Consider the following 21,120-nt stretch of genomic DNA (forward strand, 5'->3'; position numbering starts at 1 on the left):
AGCAGGAGAAAAAAAACCTTTGTAGTGATAATCAGGATGGCCCATTTCAAACAGTTGGCTAGAAGGTGTGAGTAACAGTAAGGGAAAAATTAGCATGGGGAAATAGGTTTTACTTTGTGTAATGACCCATCCACTCCCAGTCTTTATTCAGGCCTAATTTAATGGTGTCAAGTTTGTAAATTAATTTCAATTCTGCAGTTTCTCATTGGAGTCTGTTTTTGAAGTTTTTTTGTTGGAGTATTGCGACTTTGAGGTCTGTAATCGAGTGACCAGGGAGGTTGAAATGTTCTCCGACTGGTTTTTGAATATTATAATTCTTGACGTCTGATTTGTGTCCATTTATTCACCTCCCCCCCCCATGTGTTAAACTTTTGAATATCTTACAACACCCCAGGGGCGCTGGAACAATTTGCATAGTGGGGGAGCTGAGAGCCATTAACCCAACTGTAAAGCCTGTATATGATGGGACCCACGTCCAGCCAGGGGGTGCACAGCAGTAACCCCAGCACCCCTAGTTCCAGCACCTATGCAGTACCCCGAGCCAGGCGCCCCCCAAGCGGTAGCCCTGGATTGCCTGCCCCTACATCCCGCCCTGTATACAGCTCTGCAAAGCAGCCCCTGAACTGTGTTTGTGCTGTCAACTCTTTGGGGAAGGACTGGCATCGGCCCAGCTTTAACCCAGCAACCCCGTGCCTGGGGTCTCCGGGGTACGGCTAATACCGATCTCCTGCTCGCCCGGCAGGGTGGCTCTGTGCCCGGGGAGGGCGGTATCTGCGTGGGGGTCCCTGGGTGTCTCCCCAGGGCAAATGTCGCTAGCTCGTGGGGCTGGCACCGAGCCGGCTCGCCAAGCAGGCAGCGCCGCTTCCCCTGGGAAGCTCCGCGCAGGTGCCAGCTTCCCGGAGAGCCCCCGGCCCGCCCCTCCCAGCTGAGCGGGCGGAGGCCCGCAGCGTCCCCATGACTTTGCTCAAAGTCCTGCCACAAGTGGGGCTGCGGCGCGATTTCCCCCGAGACTCCTGGGGCGGGCGCCTGAGGGGGCCCCAAGGGCTCCCGCTGCAGAGAGGTAAAGGGGGGGAGGGCATTGGGGCAGACACGGGGCTGGCGCTTCCCAGACCGGACAGCGGCGGGCGGAGCAGGGACTGGCCCGGGGGCTGCGGGGTGGCTGAGTTGGGTTGCGCCGGGGCTGTAAGCGGAGACTGGACCCCCGGGCCCTGCTCACGCCGCGCGGCCTTGGCGCTGCTGGGTAAGTTGCGCTCCGGGGCTGGGGGCAAGCGGCCTGTGAGAGGGGCCGGACCCAGCCACTGCCCCCCCCCCCAGCTCACAGCGCGGGGCAGGCAGGAGCAGAGCACCCCCGGTACCCCCTGAGAGTGTCCCCGTGACCCCGAGAATGCCCCCCCTCCCCCGACAGCGCCTCGGCACCCCGCCCTCAGGAGCGCTCCTGTTCCTGCACTGTGAGCGCCCCATACCCCCTCCTGAGAGTGCATCATACCCCCACCCTAGAGTGCCCCCTGCCCAACAGCAACACCGTGAGAGCATCCCCTGTGCCTCCCCCAAGAAGGGCTCCATACCCCATGCCCAACTGTGACACTGGGAGATCCCCCCATACCGCCTCGCCTGACAGCACCCCACCCAACAGCAATGCCACGAGACAGTCCTTGTACCCCCACCATCCAATAGCGAGGCTGCGAGAGCAGCCCCATATCCTGGCTTGACAGTGCCCTGGCTGTACCCCCCACCCAAGAGCACCTCCCATGCCTCCTTTGAGCATCCTCAACCCCCTTGCTGAGAACACCCCATGCCTCCTGATAATGCTCCCCTAACCACCACCTGGTAGTGATGGCAGAGGAGTGCCCACTGAGAGCACCTCCTGTGCACTTTACAGTAACACGGTGAGAGCAACCCTGTACACTCGATAGTGAACCCGTGAGAGTGCTCCCCATAGCTCCCACCCAAAAACACCTCCCATACATCCTGCCTAAAAGTGCCCCCATATCCCTAGAGTGCCCCATGTACCCCCACCCAACAGCGATGCTGCGAGAGTGACCCCCATAACCCCTACCTGACAGGGGCACCACGAGAGTGCATGTCCCCCCCGAGAGTGACTCGGTTTCCCCCACCTGGCGGAGATGCTGTGAAAGTGCCTCCCTCACTTGCAGTGGGATGCTTGGAAAGGGTCGCTAGAGCAGGCCCCATCCATGCTGTGAGAGGGGTTCTCTCGGGGCCATGCTGGACCCTTTCATGGCAGCCCTGGCACTTTTTGTACATAAATTGCATGGATTGGATTTTATTTTCATTCCATAATTTGAATTTCAGAAGATGTCCGACCCACAAGAGCAGCAGCGGCAGTTTGGAATCATGTCCGAAATCCCTGGTGAGGTCAGGGGCCTAGCCAGAACTAGGTGCCCATTGTGCACAGAGCTCTTCTTGGCCCCCAAAATCCTGCCCTGTCTACACACGTTTTGCATGGCCTGTCTTGAGCAGCTGGAACCCTTTTCAGTGCTCGGCTTCCAGGCGGAGGATTCAGACTCTACCTCAGATGGGTCGTGGCTCCAGGATCATCATCAACCACTGCTCAGCGTCCTTTGTCCTGTCTGTGACACAGAGGTGGATTTGCCACCAGGCGGCATTAATGACTTGACCACTGACCACCTGGCCATGAATGAGGTGCTACTGGAGACCCTGCAGGCGCAAGGCCCAGGAATGCTGTGTGACCTCTGTGTGGATGGGGAAGCCGTGAAGCACTGTCCCACCTGCAAAGCCAATCTCTGCCACTTCTGCTGCCAGGCTCACAGGTATGGGAGGAAGCACCAGAGGCAGAGAGCAGATGTGTAACTAAGCCCTTCCAGGCATGAAGACTCCATTGCTGTTTCTGGCCTTACACAAGCATATGTAATATATATACGGTGCCACCTGTCCACGCATGCATGGTAACCAATTAGGCCAGAAGTGTTCACTTAGGTGTTCGGTGTCTGATTTGAGCCTGATTTTTGGAAGTGTTGAGCACCCACCACTCTAAAGGAAGTGAATGGGAGGTGTGGTTGCTCAGCATCCTTGGAAGTCAGGCCCTGGATGTCTCAGGTGGGCCCCAAATATTGAAACACCCAAATTAGTGAACAACTGTGAAAATCGTACAGTGCCTCGCCCATTGTGGCCACGGCTGTCAGGAGCCTGCCCACACATTCTCTTCCTCCTCATAGCCCAGGTGGGGACAAACAACAGAGTGGACCATGTGGGAGAGCTGCACTCATCTACCTAGGCTGATCTGGTCCAGAGACACCATCCACCGGTCAATAAGTCCAAACTTTGGTAGATGCTCCAACAGACATTTGTTTATTTTACATTTAAGTGAATGTAGTGCAGCAGAAAAATAAGAGATTGACAGCCCTGGAGACTGAAACCTGCTGTTCCCAGAGCAGGTATAGCCAGGGCATGGCAGTGCAAACTCCCTGCTTATCCAGCCCTGTTCTGGAGGGACCCCAGCTCGAGAGGAGAGAGGGCAGTTCAGCCTCCATTGGGCCTTCAGTCCTTGGCCTGTCTACTGAGGTTGCCTGCAAAGAGGCAATTTTTAAAGCAATAATTGTTTGTGTGTATGTTTAAAAGTTACTTCTGGGTGAATTTGAGAACTGGTGTGGAAAATTTCAGCCCTAGAGAGAAAAGGGTAGTCTTGGGCAAATCCTGATGTTAGCGTAACTACACGGCTTACTTCCAGTCAACTCTGTCCATGTATATACGGCTCCTGAAACTGTTCCATCTGAGTGCCCACAAACATTCATGAACGTATCCTCATAGCGCCCTGCAAGCCAGGCAGCCAGTAGCTGTAACACAAGCAAATTTCCCTTTGCTTTGCAGCATTTAAGGCAGTTGTAGAATGAAGCTGCAGTAGAGTGAGTGAAAACTGAAGAGGTGTCAGTGGGGGGGAGAGAGATGTTTCCAGGTGAGGTTTGAAAAGAGCTGAAGAGATGATGAGGCAGAAGTACAGGGTGGCTGCTACAGATGTAGGTGCTGCAGAGGAGGTTCTTGCATCAATAGTGGTGTGACTGTGTGAGGAGACAAAGAAGTGCAGTGCTAGGGGAGAAAAGAGATGAGATCTGTGAGGCCAGCTGGAACATGTACATGGTTGGTGGGGACTGGAAAAGGATCTGGTTTAGAGCCATTTTGGCAGCTCTAGACTGGCCAGGGAAGTCCCCTGGCTGGGGTAGCGCTCTGGGCCTGTTTCCTCCTTGTTTAGTGCTCTCCAACGTTGCCAGAATGCTTCAAAGTGTCCTTTGCATTACCAAGAATCAGGCTAGCTTCTCTACTGCCTCGCCCATGTGTAGACACTTAAACTTGTGCAACAGGGTCTTGATTCCCAGTCGCCCTGCACTTTGTACAATCAGTTACCCCAGGGCAAAATGTTACTACTCTACATGGGTAATCTCTTACACCAAATTTGACTACACAAGATGCTGGACAGCAAGGAATTGAGCCCCAGAACGGCAGCTTTTCATACTGATATAAATAGCCATCAAAGGACCAAGGGGCAAGGCAGTAAAGAATCTAGCCTAAGGGGCCTGACTCCAGTCTCATCTACTGATAATCACTTTTACACTGAGGTCACTCCATTAATATCAGTGAAGCTGCTCCCGATCTATACTGGTGTCAGATCAGGCCCAAGGAGGACCACTGGGAACTGGGTCATAGGGAGCCAATGGAGTTTTGTGAACATGGGAGTGCTGTTGTCATGCTGCTTGGTGTACCGGTGTGGGATTTCAGCAGAGGTGACATCCAGGGAGTGTTACAGAAATGGCACAAGGTAGCTGTGCAGACATAACACAAGTGAGAGCAAGAGAAGAGTTCAAAGAATGAGGCAAAAGGAGAAGTCTGAGAGTGCCCTGCTCTGCCCTGTGGCGGTTTTGTGCTGCTCAGGTGGTGTAAAGCAGCTCTTGAGCCATCTTACTGTCTCCTGCAGGATTTCCCCTGCATCGGAGAATCCTTGGCTGGTATAGAGCCATCTTAGCATATCCTACCCCTCCTCAGACACTCACCCATTGGTGTAGGGGGTATGGCCAGTGGAAGGAGGCATGGCTAGGACTCCCTAATGCCCTGTGGATCCCCCAGCTGCTAAATGTCCCCTGGGGGCTGTTGGCAGGCAACATAAAATAGAACAACCTTGAGACTGCTTTGCCGTGTGTTTGGTACTGGCCTGGCAGCTGGATGGCCCCTGGAGCTTTCTGCCCTGCCCCCACCTCAGCTGTGCTAAGCAGGAACAAGCCCTGAGTCTAGAAGAGAGATGGCATTTGGATTTAAGAATATTTAGTATCTTACCATAGGTCCTTGTTTCACTCTTGCCTGGTCCTGATCTCCCATCTTCCCTTCAAGGGTATACGAGTTTTTGTTCGAGTGAATAAAAGGCGGGTAAAAAGAGACAGATTGACAGGTAAGGAGCCTGACATCCCCTAGTCATCCACGGAAGAGGCAGTGGCTGAGCAAACTTACTCCATGCCGCCAAACTTACTCCATGCTGCTGCCTGCCAGTCCTCACCTGGTGGCACCCACCACCTTCCTGCTGCACTCATCACAGTGGGCTCTGGGGTCATTGCAGCTACCCTGCTTCTGGCAGGCTCTGTAAAGAGAGACTACCTGTACTAATGGTGTGACAGCTACCCCCCTCGTCCTTGTATAACATTCTCCCATCTGAGAACAGCATTGTTAGCATGCAGAGAGCCAGAGAGCAGTTGTTAATTAGCACAAAGTGGGGGCAGCCTTGTAGATGATGTCATCTTTCATGTGGAGGTGTGACTCAAGGAGATTAAAGATCCCATCATGCAACATCGCCATCTATTGAATCAGGCTGGAGTATCATATGTTGTGGCTTGTGGTCCATGCAGGTCACAGTGTGTGAGGGGGTCATCGACTGCTCTGTAGGAATCTGCGGGTCACATGTTGCAAGCCCAGGTTTATCTCTTATACTTCCTTCTAGGAGACAGAAGAAAACAGCTTCCCATGCTGTGGTGGATCTAGAGGACCTGAAGGGCTACAGCCGGACTGAGAAGTCCATTCTGTGCCCTTCCCACCCTTCAGAGGACCTGACGCTGTTCTGTGAGCAGTGTGAGCAGCCTGTGTGCCGGGATTGTGTGGTGGGCGAGCACCGGCATCATCCATATGCCTTTACTGCCAATGTCATCCACAAGCATGGAGATTCCATGCGGGACCTCCTCAAGAGCACCCACCTGCACGTGGACACCCTAGAAGGGGCCCTACGCCATATTGAAGGAGTCAGCAGTGCCATCTGCAGTCGTGTGGAGGCAGTGGCTGGGGAGATCCGCACATTTGCAGACGGATACATAAGGGCTATTGAAGAACACCGGGACCGGCTGCTGAAGCAGCTGCAAGACTTGAAGGTGCAAAAGGAGACCCTGTTGCACTTACAGAAGGCACAGCTGGAGCAGCTGCTGATGGACATGAGGACTGGGGTGGAGTTCACTGAGCGCCTGCTGACCAGTGGCTCAGACTTGGAGATCCTTATCACCAAGGGGGAGGTGGCAAGCCGGCTGAGAAAGCTGAACAAAGTGGATTATAGCATCCACCCTGGAGTGGAAGATGGGATCCAGTTCTCTCCCCATGAGAAGGCTGGCCAGTGCTGTGGCTATGAGGTTTTTGGGACCATTCTCAATAAGGCAGTTGATCCAGCCAAATGTGTCCTGCAAGGGGAAGGTATGGGGACAACTTGATTCTGATTGACCAATGATAAAATAAAAGTGGGAGGGATTGGGGTGAACCCTACAAAACCCTATTATAGATGTCATTGCTTAACTGAGGGTCTGCATAACCACCCTGGGGGCAGCCCTAGAGACCAAAGACCATAGTTAATCCAGAATAGGTACAGGGCATGCAATAGTAGGTAAAACTTCTTTCCCATTGCTTCTTGTCATTGTCCCTCATCTCTGAACTGGATAGACAAACTCTGTGGCTGAGCAAGTAGTTCAGTCTCCCTGGTACATGTAGTCCTTGGCCTCTGCTGAAACTGACCACAGTGGGGACCAGTTAGTGCATATTGTAATGTAGACAACTGTCCACCAAGAACTTTGTGAGACTGTCAGATGCATTTCATGCAGGCCACTGAGCATCTGTCAGATAGCACTAACTTTGGGTCACTCATAGCCTGGGCTAGATTTAAGAAGAAAGGTTCCTTGTCCCATTCTGCCACTTCCATATTGACTACAGTTGGAAGTGTGGCCTGCCAAGATGACAGCTCCCAGTATGCAATGCTCTGTCTTGATCGAAGTAGAAGGTCACATTGCACGATGGGACATATCATCTGCAGTTTCCGCCTCCATGTTAAAGAGGGGGAAGGGGACTGTATTGGGCCCTGGACAGTAGTTAGGCTATCCCTATCCTATAGATTTATTTCACTGTACATCTCTAGTGTCACAGCTTTTTAAAAGAAGAAATAACTGCTATTACATTTCCTGAAGCAGACTGGTGATCATTTTACACTGGTAAGTCCGGGGTTGTGTTCTTTAGTCTAGGATCCTCTCTTGCCTGTGAGCTGTAACATACGAACTCTGTCAGGGAAAGGGAGGGAAAGAACCATGGCTGTCCCAGCCCTTTGCAATCAAAAAGCCACTCATGTGCAAGGCCAGCATCCTATAGAGGCAGCTCACCCCAAAAGCCCTGGTCTCTGCTGCAGCCCCTTTACACCAACAATGGCCCTAAGGGACTGGAAAACCAGTGGAACCAGCCCTTGGAGAATATCTCCATTTCACGGGGGAAATCCTGCTTCTGTAGAGCCAGTGGAATGGCTCTGTATCTGCAGGGTGTATATTGGGAGTGTAGCTGGATAAGGGGATGAGGCTGGAGTGTCCTTGCACTCTGGCTCTTTTCAGCTGTCACTGTGTTCACTTCAGAGCTGAGCCTAAATTAGAGCAGCGCTTGTTCTGAGGACTGAAACAATCGCCAGCCGAACTCACAAAACAAGGGACTGCAAAGGAGCGTACAGCCCACTTCTGAGCTGCACCTTCCAATCAAGGCACACTTACCATCTGTGGGAGGACTTGGCCAGCAGGACACTAGAAATGTATTTGGTTTTACTTTTCATGGAAGGGGCTCAGCGAAGGGGAACCTTATAAAATCCTGGTTAGACAGAGTGAAGTACAGTGGGGGTGTTGGAAAGCTGCTGGCTGATATCAAGCGTGTCTCTCCAGTCCTGTTTGGAACAGTAAGGGACAGTTTGCTCTGTCTTTCAGATCTCCACAGTGCCCGTCAGAAGCAGCTGGCAAGCTTTACTCTGCTGTGTAATGATGCATCGGGAGAGCAGATGGGGAGAGGAGGAGAGCCCATCCGGGTCATGATCATCCACAAAGACAAGAAGGACTGGTTGGTACCTTCCCTGGGATGGCCAGAATGGTTTTGTTTGCCTTCTGTCTTGCTTTAAAATCTCTGCTACAGGCTTCCTCATCCCTGTCTCTATGTACCTCCATGTTTGCAGTCCCCTGTAAGTAAAGAGCTTTCATGGGCAGGCCAGGGCTTACAGGGAGAATGGCACAATGGTGCTTCACCCAAGAGCTGTGAGCCCAAGTGCAGCCCTGAGGTTAAATATGACCTTATGGAGCTCTAAAACAGAGCTACCACCTCATGATTTTATCACAATATTTGGGCATTTTTAAAGGCATAGTGGGTGTAAATCACTCTGATCTGGCAGCATTTTACACCTGCTGCACACTGGGTGTCTGCACATGATCCAGGGTAACAGAGAACGAGGACTTTTGTTTCTGTTAACACCTATTTAAATGAGTGATTAACATTTTGTATAAAGGATGCCTTTGTTCAAGCATCAGTAATCTCTGTCCTTCAGTTAAGGTGACTGAGCTCAAAGGAAGCTTGGAAGCCTTCCATGAAAACCAGAGAAGCCCAAACTTGACATTCCAGGTATTACTAAGACAAAAACACAAGCAAAAAAATTTATTTTGAAAGATGCTTTGAGGCCATCTTTGGTATCAAAAAGCAGCAAGAAAGGGCACAAGCCCAATTTAAAAAAAGCTTTTGCGGGTCACCTTTAAGAATGTAATCTGCTCCATTTTATGCAAGTTAGGTACAAGCAAGGGCAAGTTGCCAACATGGCCATTGTTTGGGTGTAGAAGAGAATATAATGCTAAAGCTCTCTGTTATAGGGAAGAATAAGATCAGTTAGCATTCAGGACTCCAGCTTTTGCCATATATAGTCTGTGATGGGGTTTATGCCTTGATACAGGGCAACACCACAACAGTTGCAGCATAGTCAAAAATCAGATAAAGGATAGGGAAACAACACTATATACGTAGCTATCTGTTGATCAAGGAGCACTGTCAGAGGACACGTCTCCAGTCCTTCCTCCTGCACTCTGCATCAATCAGGATGAATGAGATGTGTATACCGCAATGCTGAGAGGGGAGTAATTTTGTCTGGGGACAGAGGTGGCTGAAGTCACATTAGCGTGATTTTTCATTTTTGTGTATACATGATCACTTCATCCACTGCTGAAATCCAGTCACCCCTAGGGTGAGACATAGCAGCTATGTAGTAACATAAAGCAACACTTATAACACAGTTTATGACAGGAAGTGAGGTAGGTGACTGTATTCAGTCGAACCAATAGGGGAAAACCAAACCAAGATTTCGGAAAGATTATAAATGGTCATGCTTCAGGGCACAATCAATTCTAATTAATGGTGGTTAGGAAGAAATTTTCCCCTGAGCAGGCTGTTCCATAATTGCCTGCTGCTGGGTTTCTTGCATCTTCCTTTAAAGCAGAACAGTACTGGCCACCGGCAGAGACAGGCTACTGGACTAGTTGGACCACAGGTGTGATTGCGTATGGCAATTCCTATGTGACTGCCTCGTGATTTCACTGGGATTTTCGCCACCTTGGTTCCCTGTGAAACCAGAATTGGGTTAATTTCATAAAGGAACAACCTGCCAGTATTGATCAAAAATAGGGTCACAATGTTAAAGGTAAGAGACATAGGCCACATCTTGGTTCTTAAGTTAGATGACTCAGCCCTCTGCCCTTCTTGTGCCTGCTACTTCCAAACTGGCTTTTCTGGAAGCAGCTACTCTCTGAGACTGAGGCCTGGTCTATACTACAGAGTTAAGTCGATGTAAGGTGGCTTACAGCAATCTAATTATGTCAGTGAATATACTGCAGCCTTGCTCCTGCCGATGTAAGTGCCCTACTACGCTGACATAATGACTCCACCTCCATGAGATCCATAAGGTTTATGTCAGTGTAGTTGGGGTGATGCAGTGTCTGTGTAGACATAGCCTTACTTACATGGCTGTTGGCTAAAATTCTTGTCGATTTCATAGCTCCATGCTGGAGCTATGAAATTGACAAGAAAACCGCTCACAGGGCTGTCACCGTGCGGCAGGTGGGGACTCCCCACTCCCAGCCGGGCTGCTGCCCAGACTCCCTGGGTCCCAACTCCTCATTCCCAGCCAGGCTGCTCCCTGGCTCCCCATGCCTGGCTCCTCGCTCCCCGCCGGGAGCCCAGGCTCTGGGTTTGGAGCTCCCCATTGAGAGCAGTGGTGGGGCAGCTGTCCCACACTCAGCAGGGAGCTAAGAGCCAGGGTGGCTGCCCTACTCCAAGTGGGTAGCGGGGAGCTGAGAGCAGGGTGGAGACAGCCAGGCTCCTGGCAGGGAGCGGGAGCTGAGAGTGGGAGGAGAAGCTGGGCTCCTGACAAGGAACTCCAAACAGAGCCCACATTGCCTCTCTTAAATCAGTGGAGGTGCTCCTGGTGAGGACGCACACCACTGACAGAAGGAGGGCCGTGACTCACCACAGTGAGTGGTGGCTGTAAGTCGACAGCAATGTCAGAGCATCATCTGTAGGTTGACTTAATTTTGTAGTGTAGATATGCCCTGAGAAGTGACACTGTTTCCAATGCCTCTTATCTTATGGGATAAGATGTCTTCCCTTTTCTCTTGTATTTTTCCTCTGATCTCCGCTCCGTCTTTGTCCCCTCCCTTCCTTGGCTCCCTTCCCCAGTTCTTCTCCCACTCTCTCTCTTCCATGTTGAGATGGTAGTAGTAGTTGTAGGGTCTGATTTAAATGTTTACTCTGGCTGCTTTGTTGCCACTTCAGTGATTCAAAACAGCTGTAAAACCAGATTAACTGCAGAGTGTCACAAAGCAGCAAGACTGTACCAGTTTAATTGGGCCCATATGTCTCATGAGTGATGCACTGCCGTGCCACCACTCAGATATCAGATGCAAATAGAGTTGCTGGCAATCCCACTGAGACAGCATGTGCCTTGGTGTCCCAGGTACTGGGGGACAGTTCTGCAGAGTGAAATGATCCTTACAAGAGCATGGTCTGAGAAAATTAATAGATTCAGAGATTCCAAGACCAGAAGGGACCATTGTGATCATCTAGTCTGACCTCCTGTATAACACAGGCCATAGAACTTCCCTAAAATAATTCCTAGAGCAGATCTTTTGGAAAAATATCCAATCTTGATTTAAAAATTGTCAGTGATAGAGAATCGACCACAATCCTTGTTAAATTGACTAATTAGTCTCATTTAAAAATTTGCACCTTATTTCCAGTCTGAATTTGTCTAGCTTCAACTTCCAGCCATTGGATTGTGTTATTTCACTGCAAGATTGAAGTGTTCTTTATTAAATATTTGTTCCCCATGTAGATTCTTACATACTGTAATTGAATCACCCCTTAACCTTCTCTTTGTTAAGATAAATAGATTGAGCTCTTCGAATCTGTCACTATCTGGCATGTTTTCTAATCCTCTAATCATTGTCGGGTCTCTTTTCTGAACCCTTTCCAGTTTAATCAACATCCTCCTTGAATTGGAGACATCAGAACTGGATATAGTATTCCAGCAGCAGTTGCACCAGTGCCAAATATAGAGGTAAAATAACCTCTACTCCTGCTCAATATTCCCGTTTATGCATTCAAAGATTGCATTAGCCCTTTTTGCCACAGAGTCATACTGAGAGCTCACGTTGAGCTGATTATCCACCACGACCCCCAAATCTTTTTCAGAGCCACTGCTTCCCCAGACAGAGTCCCCCATCCAGTAAGTATGGGCTACATTCTTTACATCCTTGATGTATACATTTACATTTAGTTGTATTAAAACACATTGTTTGCTTGCGCCAGCTTACTAAGCAATGCAGAGCACTCTATATCAGTGACCTGTCCTCTTCCTTATTTACCACTCCCCCAATTTTTGTGTCATCTGCAAACTTTATCAGGGATAATTTTATGTTTTCCTCTGTGTTATTAATAAAAATGTTATAGCGTAGGGTCAAGAACTGATCACGGCAGGACCTTGTTAGAAACACACCTGTTTGAGGATGATTCCCTGTTTATAATTACATTTTGAGACCTATCAATTAGCCTGGTTTTAATCCATTTAATGTGTGCCATGTTAATTTTACATCTTTCCAGTTTTTGTTCAAAATGTCATGTTGTACCAAGTCAAATGCCTTACAGAAGTCTAAATATATTACATCAACGCTATTACCTTTATCACCCAAACTTGTAATTTCATCAAAAAATATGTCAAGTTAATTTGACAGAATCTATTTTCCATAGATTCATGTTGGTTGGCATTAATTATATTACCCTCCTTTAATTCTTTATTAACCAAGTCCTATATCAGCTGCACCATTATCTTGCCTGAGATCGCTGTCATATTGAAAGGCTTATAATTAACCATGTCATCCCATTTACTCTTTTTAAATATTGGAACAACATTAGCTTTCTTCCAGTCTTCTGGACCTTCCCTGATATTCCAAGACTTATTGAAAATCAACATTGATGGTCTAGCGAGCTCTTCGGCCAACTCTTTTAAACTCATGGATAGGGATTATCCAGACCTGCTGATTTAATGAGTAATGTCAGTGCTGATGTACATTACATCCATGACTGAGTGGAACAGTGAATGCTTGTCAGGGAGAAGAGTGGTGTGGTCTCCTCAATGAAAGCTTCAGCTTTTCCATATTGGCTGCAGGTGATGTCTCCATCGTCTTCTGTGTGGCCCATGTTTCCAAGCACTGTAATGATACAGCTCTGAGCAGGGTTTTTTATTGTGAGAACTTGCAGTGGATACAGCTTGCAACATATGCACAATCTTTTGGACTGGCCCTGCTGCTTTCCAGGCTCACTAGTAAGAGTGAGAACTGGTCTTTAGCCTTTGCCCGTAGGAACTGAAAAAGCTCAAATTTTCCTTCTTAAGGTCAAGAGCTTTGCCACTTCCTCTTGCATCCATGAAGTAGGAAAGAGAAGGCTCCTGTCTGAAATCCAGATGATGCTCTGACATTGCATCTGTCTTCCTCCCTCTGCTACAGTTTTTCTGCTTCTTCTCTTTCAGTACTCACTGGGTTGTTGCAAATCATTGCAGTATAACTGACTTTCTTTGATCTCCTTCGTATGGTACTGTGGCCTCTGATAGCAGGTATGTGTGTGAAATCTACAGCAGATGCATCATCATTCAGGGGTCTTTTATACATGTACATTTTAGATCCCCGAACTGGGGCATGGGGTAAGAAGCTTCCTATAAATCTAATCCACAAAGTGATTACTAATTAGATCAGTTTTCTACAAGTTACTGACCTTGTTTCCCTCTCTTTTTGTATTTATAGTATAATCAAGCCCAGCGTGTGTGATAAGAGGGATGGGACTTACCACATTTCCTACATCCCTGAGGAGCTGGGCACATACACTGTCTGCATCTGTGTCAAAGGGCAGCATGTACAGGTAACCTTACAACTCACTGTGATTGATGTAACTCAGGGGTTCTCAAACTTCATTGCACCGCAACCTCCTTCTGACAACAAAAATTACTACATGACCCCAGGAGGGGAGACCAAAGCCTGAGCTTGCCCGAGCCCTGCTGCCCCTGGTGCGGGGGCCAAACCCCAAGCCCAAAGGCTTCTGCCCAGGTGGGGAGCCTGGAGCCTGAGCCCTGCTACCCAGGGCTGAAGCCAAAGCCTGAGCCCTGCCACTGAGGGCTGAAGCCCCTGGGCGGCAGGGCTTGGGCTTGGGCTTAGGCCCCGGGTGGTAGGGCTTGGGCTTTGGCCCTGGGCCCCAGCAAGTCTAATGCCAGCCCTGGCAACTCTATTAAAATGGGGTCGCAACCCACTTTAGGGTCCAACCCACAGTTTGAGAACTTGCATAAGGGGCAGGGCAATAGTGAGTCAAGCCCAGTGAGCTATTCCCATAGGTAACCCCTGCATCTCCTAGCTCCATCTGCTCTAACCACAGACGCTTTCTTCCTTCTCTGTTATGTAATAGGTATTATTCTGTCGGTACCCCATCTGCATGCCCTGTTCTACCCAGTGGAACTGAGGAACTTGACTCATCCCTTGCACCAGCTTTTTTCCCAATTCCCACAGCACCTAGTTAAAATCATTCCCCCACCTGCTGGGCTCTCCCAATAAAGGATCCTCCTGCAGCCTCCTGGAAAGTACTCCAATCCTGGCCCTTCCAACTTTGCTGCAGCCTGCTTTGGCCTCTCTCAAAACTCCCATGATACCCAAGCTCCCCGCTGATCTATTGCACCTCCCCGCTGCTGATTCCCTGGTCTGCCTCCTGCTGCCCACTCAGCCCTGGCTGATTCCCTTTCTAATTATCTACCCATTATCACTACCAAGTTTTTAATTGCCTTTTGTGAAGGATTTTGTCAAAGGGATTTTGAAAGCCCAAACAAACTATCATCAGTTCTCCTTTATCTGCTATTTTGGCTTGCTCAAAAAAATCTAGTAGATTGCAGAAGCTGGGTTTTCGTTTGTGGAAGTCATGCTGGTTTTTCCCTTTCACATTTTGTTCCTCTGGCACAGTGGTTCTCTTACTTTTTTTTTCGCGGACCGCTTGAAAATTGCTGAGGGTCTCAGCGGACCACTTAATGATCTTTCCAAATGTTGTTTGTACCGTTAGCTAACTATTGTAAAGCTCTTTGGATAAAAGCTCTATATAAAAAAACTTAATAATAAACTTTTTTTGTTCTGCAAATAAAAGTACACAACACATATTTTCATATCAGTAGTCTTACCTTTCTAATGCGATGGATGTGCCCTCTCTCGCCCACCGCTGCAGCCCCTGAGCTGGGGTTGGGAAGGAGAGGGGGGTTTCCCCTGCCACAGCAGCCACAGAGCTGGGGCTGGGAAGGAGGGCCGTCTCTCCCCGGCAGCTGCAGCCGTGGAGCTGGGGAAAGTTGCTTCTTTCTGTGGCCGCCGCAGCCCTGCATGTCCCAAATTCCCCCCACCCGTCTTCTCATCCCACTGTTCCCTCCCACCTGCCCCGTATTCCCCCCAAGGCCACCACCTCACCTTACCTGTGCGTCTTCTCCAGGATCCAGGTATTTAATTAGTGGAGCCATGCCTGCGCAGCTCCACTAATTAGGTGGGTGGCCCTTCATTCTCTCGTGCTCACACCTTAGAGGGAACTATCCACGGACCACCTGAATTGAGCTCACGGACCACAGTTTGAGAACCTCTGCTCTAGCAGATTTGGTATTAAAGTCAGGTTCACTGGTCTGTAATTGCTAGCATCACCCTAGTAATTTTTTAAAATGTCGGTACTTTTGACATCCTCCAGTGCCCTACTACAATAGCAGGGTATGCTGGGCACACGATTGCCTCTCTGTTCTCTTCTGATCTGCAGGGCTCACCATTCACTCTGACTGTGAAGAACAAATTCCGCAAACACCAGGGTGTGTTTCATTGTTGCACGTTCTGCTCTAGCGGAGGCCAGAAAGCTGCTCGCTGCGCTTGCGGTGGGACCATGCCAGGTGAGCACTAAGGCCCAGATCCTCATAGATTCCAAGGCCAGAAGGGACCATTGTGATCATCTAGTCTGACTTCCTGTGTAACACAGGCCATAGAGAAGATCCAAATAATTCCTAGAGCAGATCTTTTAGAAAAACATCCAATCTCGATTTAAAAATGGCCAATGATGGAGAATCCACCATGACCCTTGGTAAATCATTGTCAGGGACCACAGGTCTTGAACGTTGGTCGATAGGGCTCTTAGGCACCAGTAAGTTCAGACGTGCCACCCACTGACTGCTAACGGTCCCTAGAACTAGAAGCTGAACTCTGACAGAGGACTCCAGTCCTGGGATCTGACTGGCAGAACTCTGGGGGTCCTGACTGTGTCCTTGCTTGTATTTAAACAGCACAGGAACAGGAAGTTGTCCATGCAGCTGGGTTGGCTCTGCTTAAGACTATTTCCCTTGTACTACCTGCTTCTACTGCCTGACTCTGATTTCCTGGTAACCTGACCCTGCCTGCCTCCTGGCACCTAACTGTCAGTTTGCCCTCTGGCCTATCTCAGACTCTGATCTCCTAGTATCTGACCTTGCCTGGCTCCCGACTCCCACTCTGACCACTAGGTCAGACCACCCATCGCCTGGTCATGACAGTTGTTCCAAATGTATGCTATATTTTCTGTCTGAATTTGTCTAGCATCAACTTCCAGCCACTGGATCATGTTATACTTTTCTCTGCTAGGCTGAAGAGTCCATTTTTGAATATTTGTTCCCCATGTAGATACTCAAAGGTATTCTGGTGCCTAACTCCCACTGAAATTGAAACAGCTCTCCCAAAACTGTTTGAGCCAAGAGCATTTATCACATCCCCTCCCCTCTCACGTAGCACTGTGTTTATAATCACTATGGGCCCACTTCAGCCACGGCATACACACTCTTGACCTTGTGGGGCTGGAACGCTCTGAGCTCTAGCTCTATACATGATCCCTAGGGCCTCTTGAGAACATTCTTTCAGAGTTCAGCTTGGTCACTCATTTCATCAGCGCTGGTTTCCATGGCCCTGCACCAGACTCATGTTTGTCTTTGTAAGGTTTGCCTGTTGTAAAAGTAGAAATGACTTCTTCCATCCCCCATACTTGACATGTAGACAGCTCTGGCAGGAGCACACTCCCTGTCTGCGAGGTCCAGGGGGTGGTACAGGCTGGCACGGTGGGATTCAGCAGAGCTAAGGTTCGTGATACATCGCAGGCAGTGCGAAGAGCATGAACAAGAAGGTGTACGTTTCTTAACAGTGGATGTCATCATGGTTCTACAGGCTCCAGCGCTCCCTCGTCACACCGTGAGCTCTGCTCAGCAAGTCCAGCTGAGATAGACTCCTGGAAAAGACTGGTACACACTTCAGGGACTAATGCACCACAGCCAGTATTTGCAGTCACACCCCAAACAGCGTTTTCAAAGCAGAATAGGATTTATTAGTCAGCTGGAACAAAGCACTGGAAGTCCTTAGGTTAGCACGGAGCAATAAAGTTTAAAGCATAATCCATTCAGGTCAAGCCAGAGCAATTGACCAGCCAAGCTGTAGTGAACTGCATTTCCAGGCTCTCTCTTTCTCTCTCTCTCACTTCCTCAGTCAGTTCCAGTAGAGTCCCAGCCTCTTCCAGAAGCTAGCTCTTTATTCCTGCTGGACACATCTGTCCTTTGTTCTCCAGGCAGGGCCACGCGCAGTTCACAGCCTTCCTGGCCAGAGCTTCCTGCTGTTGAGTGTCAAATCATGAGTCACTGGAGCGTGCATTGTCTCTCTAGATGCCTTGTTGATCTGATCTGGATCGGTTTCAGCCAGTGCCTTAATGACTCTTGGTGTCCTGCTGTTAATTGATTTATCTCATTAGACTGATTTAACACTTGGTAAGGGTTTCAGAGTAGCAGCCCTGTTAGTCTGTATCCACAAAAAGAACAGTAGTACACAACACAAGTACTTCTGTTCTTTTAACACTTGGTAAAGCAACCCACATCCTTTCATGTATTTATACCTGCTCCTGTATTTTTTACTTCATACATCTGAAGAAGTGGGTTTTAGCCCACAAAAGCTTATGCCCAAATAAATTTGTTAGTCTCTAAGGTGCCACAAGGACTCCTCATTTTTTTTGCTGATACAGACTAACATGGCTACCACTGAAATCTATTCCAGCAGTTCTCAAACTGTGGGTCGGGACCCCAAAGTGGGTCTGGAATCTGTTTTAATGGGGTCACCAGGGCTGGTGTTAGACTTGCTGGGGCCCGGGACTGAAGCCTGAGCCCCACTGCCCAGGGTCAAAGCCCACGACCCACTGCACAGGGCGGTGGGGCTCAGGTTATAGGCCCCCCACCCGGGCTGAAACCCTTGGGCTTCTGCCCCCTCACCTGGGGCAATGGGACTCAGGCAGGCTCAGGTTTCAGTCCCCCCCTCCTGGGGTTGTGTAGTAATTTTTGTTATCAGAAGGGGGTCGCACTGCAATGACGTTTGAGAACCGCTGCTCTATTCATTCCACCCGGACAGAGAGGTGACACACACACCTTTGTCTCTTAATCTGCCCTGAAAACAAACTTAATCCTCTCCCTCCCACCCCCCAAGTGAGTAGCAATGCAACATATGGGGGGAAACAGAGGCACACATAGGCCTCATAAAAATATTTTTAAAAATTTCCCTTTAATCACAGGAGTAATAAACCACTGGAACAGTTTACAAGGGCCATGGTGGATTCTCCATCAATAGCAATTTTTACATCAAGAAAATCTGCTTTAGGAATTATTTGGGGGCAGTTCCATGGCCTGTGTTATACAGAAGGTCAGACTAGATGATCACAATGGTCCCTTCTGGCCTTGGACTCCATGAATCTATTAATAGCTTTTTGTTGGGGATTACTAAGGTGGTCACCCGTGTTTTGTCCCTGTTTGGTTGAAGGATTCTGGCCCTGCCAGCCCAAAGCAGGAGCACCTAATTGTGTGTGCCATGCCCTCTCAACAGGGCTCTCTCCGGCTGTCAGCCAGCTGGGGGCTGGGGGCACACTCAGGAAGTCACTAGCAGCTGGAACTGTCTCTATGCTATTTTCAGCAATGCTAATGGTGTTTCTCCTCTATCCTTGTGACGGGTAGGTGGGTACCAAGGCTGTGGTCATGGTCACAAAGGTCACCCCGGCTGTCCCCACTGGTCCTGCTGTGGCAGAGCAATTGAAAACTCTGAATGCTCAGCTGTGCCACCTGGTGAGAACTTGCAGAGAAGCCTGCTCAAAACTGTGGCGCTCTGACTGGCGGGTAGAGTCTCCTAGAGCTCGGGAGGTCTCCGCTGGCTGGGACTCAGGCCTAAACCAACAGAAGTGCAGCGACTGTCACGTGGCCGTCATTGCCAGGGAGCACCTTACCGAGATACAGAGCTGCTGTGTGGGCTGGAAAGGGAGACATGTTAAAATAAAAATGTGCCTTATATTCCATCCTGGGGCTGTGTGTGACAAGTTATTTCCTGTACCGTTGGGGGAGCCCTGGGAGTCACGTCACTGACTTCTGCACAGTGAGGAGAGAATGAGGAATTCCATAGTCAGTCTCTAAACTCCATGCCTGGGAGAACAGACTCAGAGAGGAGATATCAGCACAAACAGCTACCTCCTAGAAGAGGGTCAAGACACATCTTGTTCTGTGGGGTCAACGTTCCCTTCCCCTGCTCCATTCTTAAAGGATGGTTACAGTTAGGCCAAAGATGCTGATTGTGTCACATTCCAAAAGGTGTTCTGCACGTGTTTAGAAAAGGCTTGGCTGGTTACATATTTCTTATGCCTCTCTGTCCAGCCCAGGGCTAGATCCTGATCACAGATGGGTGCAATACTACACAATCTCACTCAACGGATCTGCTATTTTGTTTGCAAACTTTACTCTCCCTAGCATCTCCAGGTGTACTGGCTTGGGCTGTATCTTTTTAGATCGCACAAATGAAGCAGGATTGGTCTAGAACTGGGGTGGGGAACCTGCGGCTCGTGAGCCAGATCCGGCCCCCTGCTTAATTTAATCCGGCCCACGGCTAGTCTCCACACTGTGGGCCGGGAGCCCTGAGCATCAGCGACCCCCCCACGGGGCTGGAGTTGCGAGCTCTGGCTTGCCTCGCTGTGGGGGGAAGTTAGGGTGCTAGGCCAGTCAGTCGGCTGCCCCTGTGGCCCCTAAGTACAGGGGTGATCAAGAAAGCTCCGAGTCCACATGGTCCTACGCCTGCTCACAGGCGCCGCCCCTGCAGCTCCCATTTGCCGGGAACCGCGGGGGCGGCGCCTGCAGGGGCAGACAGCGCGTACTGCGCAGAGTCGCCTGGCCACATCGTGGCTGCTTCTGAGAGCGGCGCGGGGCCAGGGCAAGCGGGGGAGCCTGCCTTAGCCTCACTGTGCTGCCAACCGGGAGCAGCCTGGGGTAAGCGGCGCCCAGCCAGAGCCTGCACCCCAACCCCCTACCCCAGTCCTGAGCCCACTCCCGCACCCTGAACCCCTCATTTCTGGCCCCACCCCAGAGCCTAGGGGAAGCCCCAAGCCTCCGCACCCCCCCCCACGGGGCTGTGTGTGGCCCGTGACTGATTTTTTCTGTGGGTCAGTGGCCCCCGATAGAAAAAAGATTCCCCACTCATGGTCTAGAAAATACTTGGTTGAGGGGAATCCAAGGAAAACTCAAGGTGCTAGAGTAAGGGGTATTGGTGGTTTGGTTTTGTTCAACATCTTCATTAATGATCTGGATGATGAGCTGAATTGCACCCTCAGCAAGTTCACGGATGACACTAAACTGGGGGGGGAGAGGTAGATATGCTGGAGGGTAGGGATAGGGTCCAGAGTGAGCTAGACAAGTTGAAGGATTGGGCCAAAAGAAATCAGATGGAGGTTCAACAAGGACAAGTGCAGAGTCCTGCACTTAGGACGGAAGAATCCCATGCACTGCTACAGGCTGGGGACCGACTGGCTAAGCAGCAGTTCTACAGAAAAGGACCTGGGGATTACAGTGGACAAGAAGCTGGATATGAGTCAACAGTGTGCCCTCGTTGCCAAGAAGGCTAATGGCATATTGGGCTGCATTAGTAGGAGCATTGCCAGCTGATCAAGGGAAGTGATTATTCCCCTCTGTTCGGCACTGGTGAGGCCACATCTGGAGTATTGTGTCCAGTTTGGGCCCCAGAAAGGATGTGGACAAACTGGAGAGAGTCCAGTGGAGGGCAACAAAAATGATTAGGGGGCTGGGGCACATGACTTATGAGGAGAGGCTGAGGGAACTGGGCTTGTTTAGTCTGCAGAAGAGAAGAGTGAGGGGGGATTTGATAGCAGCCTTCAACTACCTGAAGGGGGGGTTCCAAAGAGGATGGAGTTCGGCTGTTCTCA

At 49.9% G+C, this 21,120-nt stretch overlaps 1 protein-coding gene across 2 annotated transcripts; it reads left to right on the top strand.

Moving 5' to 3' along the window:
* Window positions 1-898: 898 nt before the first annotated feature.
* TRIM45 (tripartite motif containing 45) lies at window positions 899-19,212 on the top strand. 2 transcript variants are annotated; one of them, XM_024202452.3, is made up of 7 exons: window positions 899-1,060; window positions 2,311-2,789; window positions 5,957-6,690; window positions 8,223-8,352; window positions 13,620-13,734; window positions 15,640-15,766; window positions 18,878-19,212. In XM_024202452.3, exons 2-7 carry the CDS (start codon window positions 2,314-2,316, stop codon window positions 19,027-19,029), a joined length of 1,734 nt encoding a protein of 577 aa, XP_024058220.1. In that variant the 5' UTR covers window positions 899-1,060; window positions 2,311-2,313; the 3' UTR covers window positions 19,030-19,212. The 2 variants fall into 2 exon arrangements, with proteins under 2 accessions (XP_024058220.1, XP_024058221.1); XM_024202453.3 differs by having other exon boundaries at window positions 2,314-2,789.
* The last annotated feature ends 1,908 nt before the right edge of the window (window positions 19,213-21,120 follow it).

Source organism: Terrapene carolina, unplaced genomic scaffold, assembly GCF_002925995.2.
Source record: "Terrapene carolina triunguis isolate 2854851 unplaced genomic scaffold, T_m_triunguis-2.0 Scaffold242, whole genome shotgun sequence".
NCBI classification, from domain to species: Eukaryota; Metazoa; Chordata; order Testudines; family Emydidae; genus Terrapene; species Terrapene triunguis.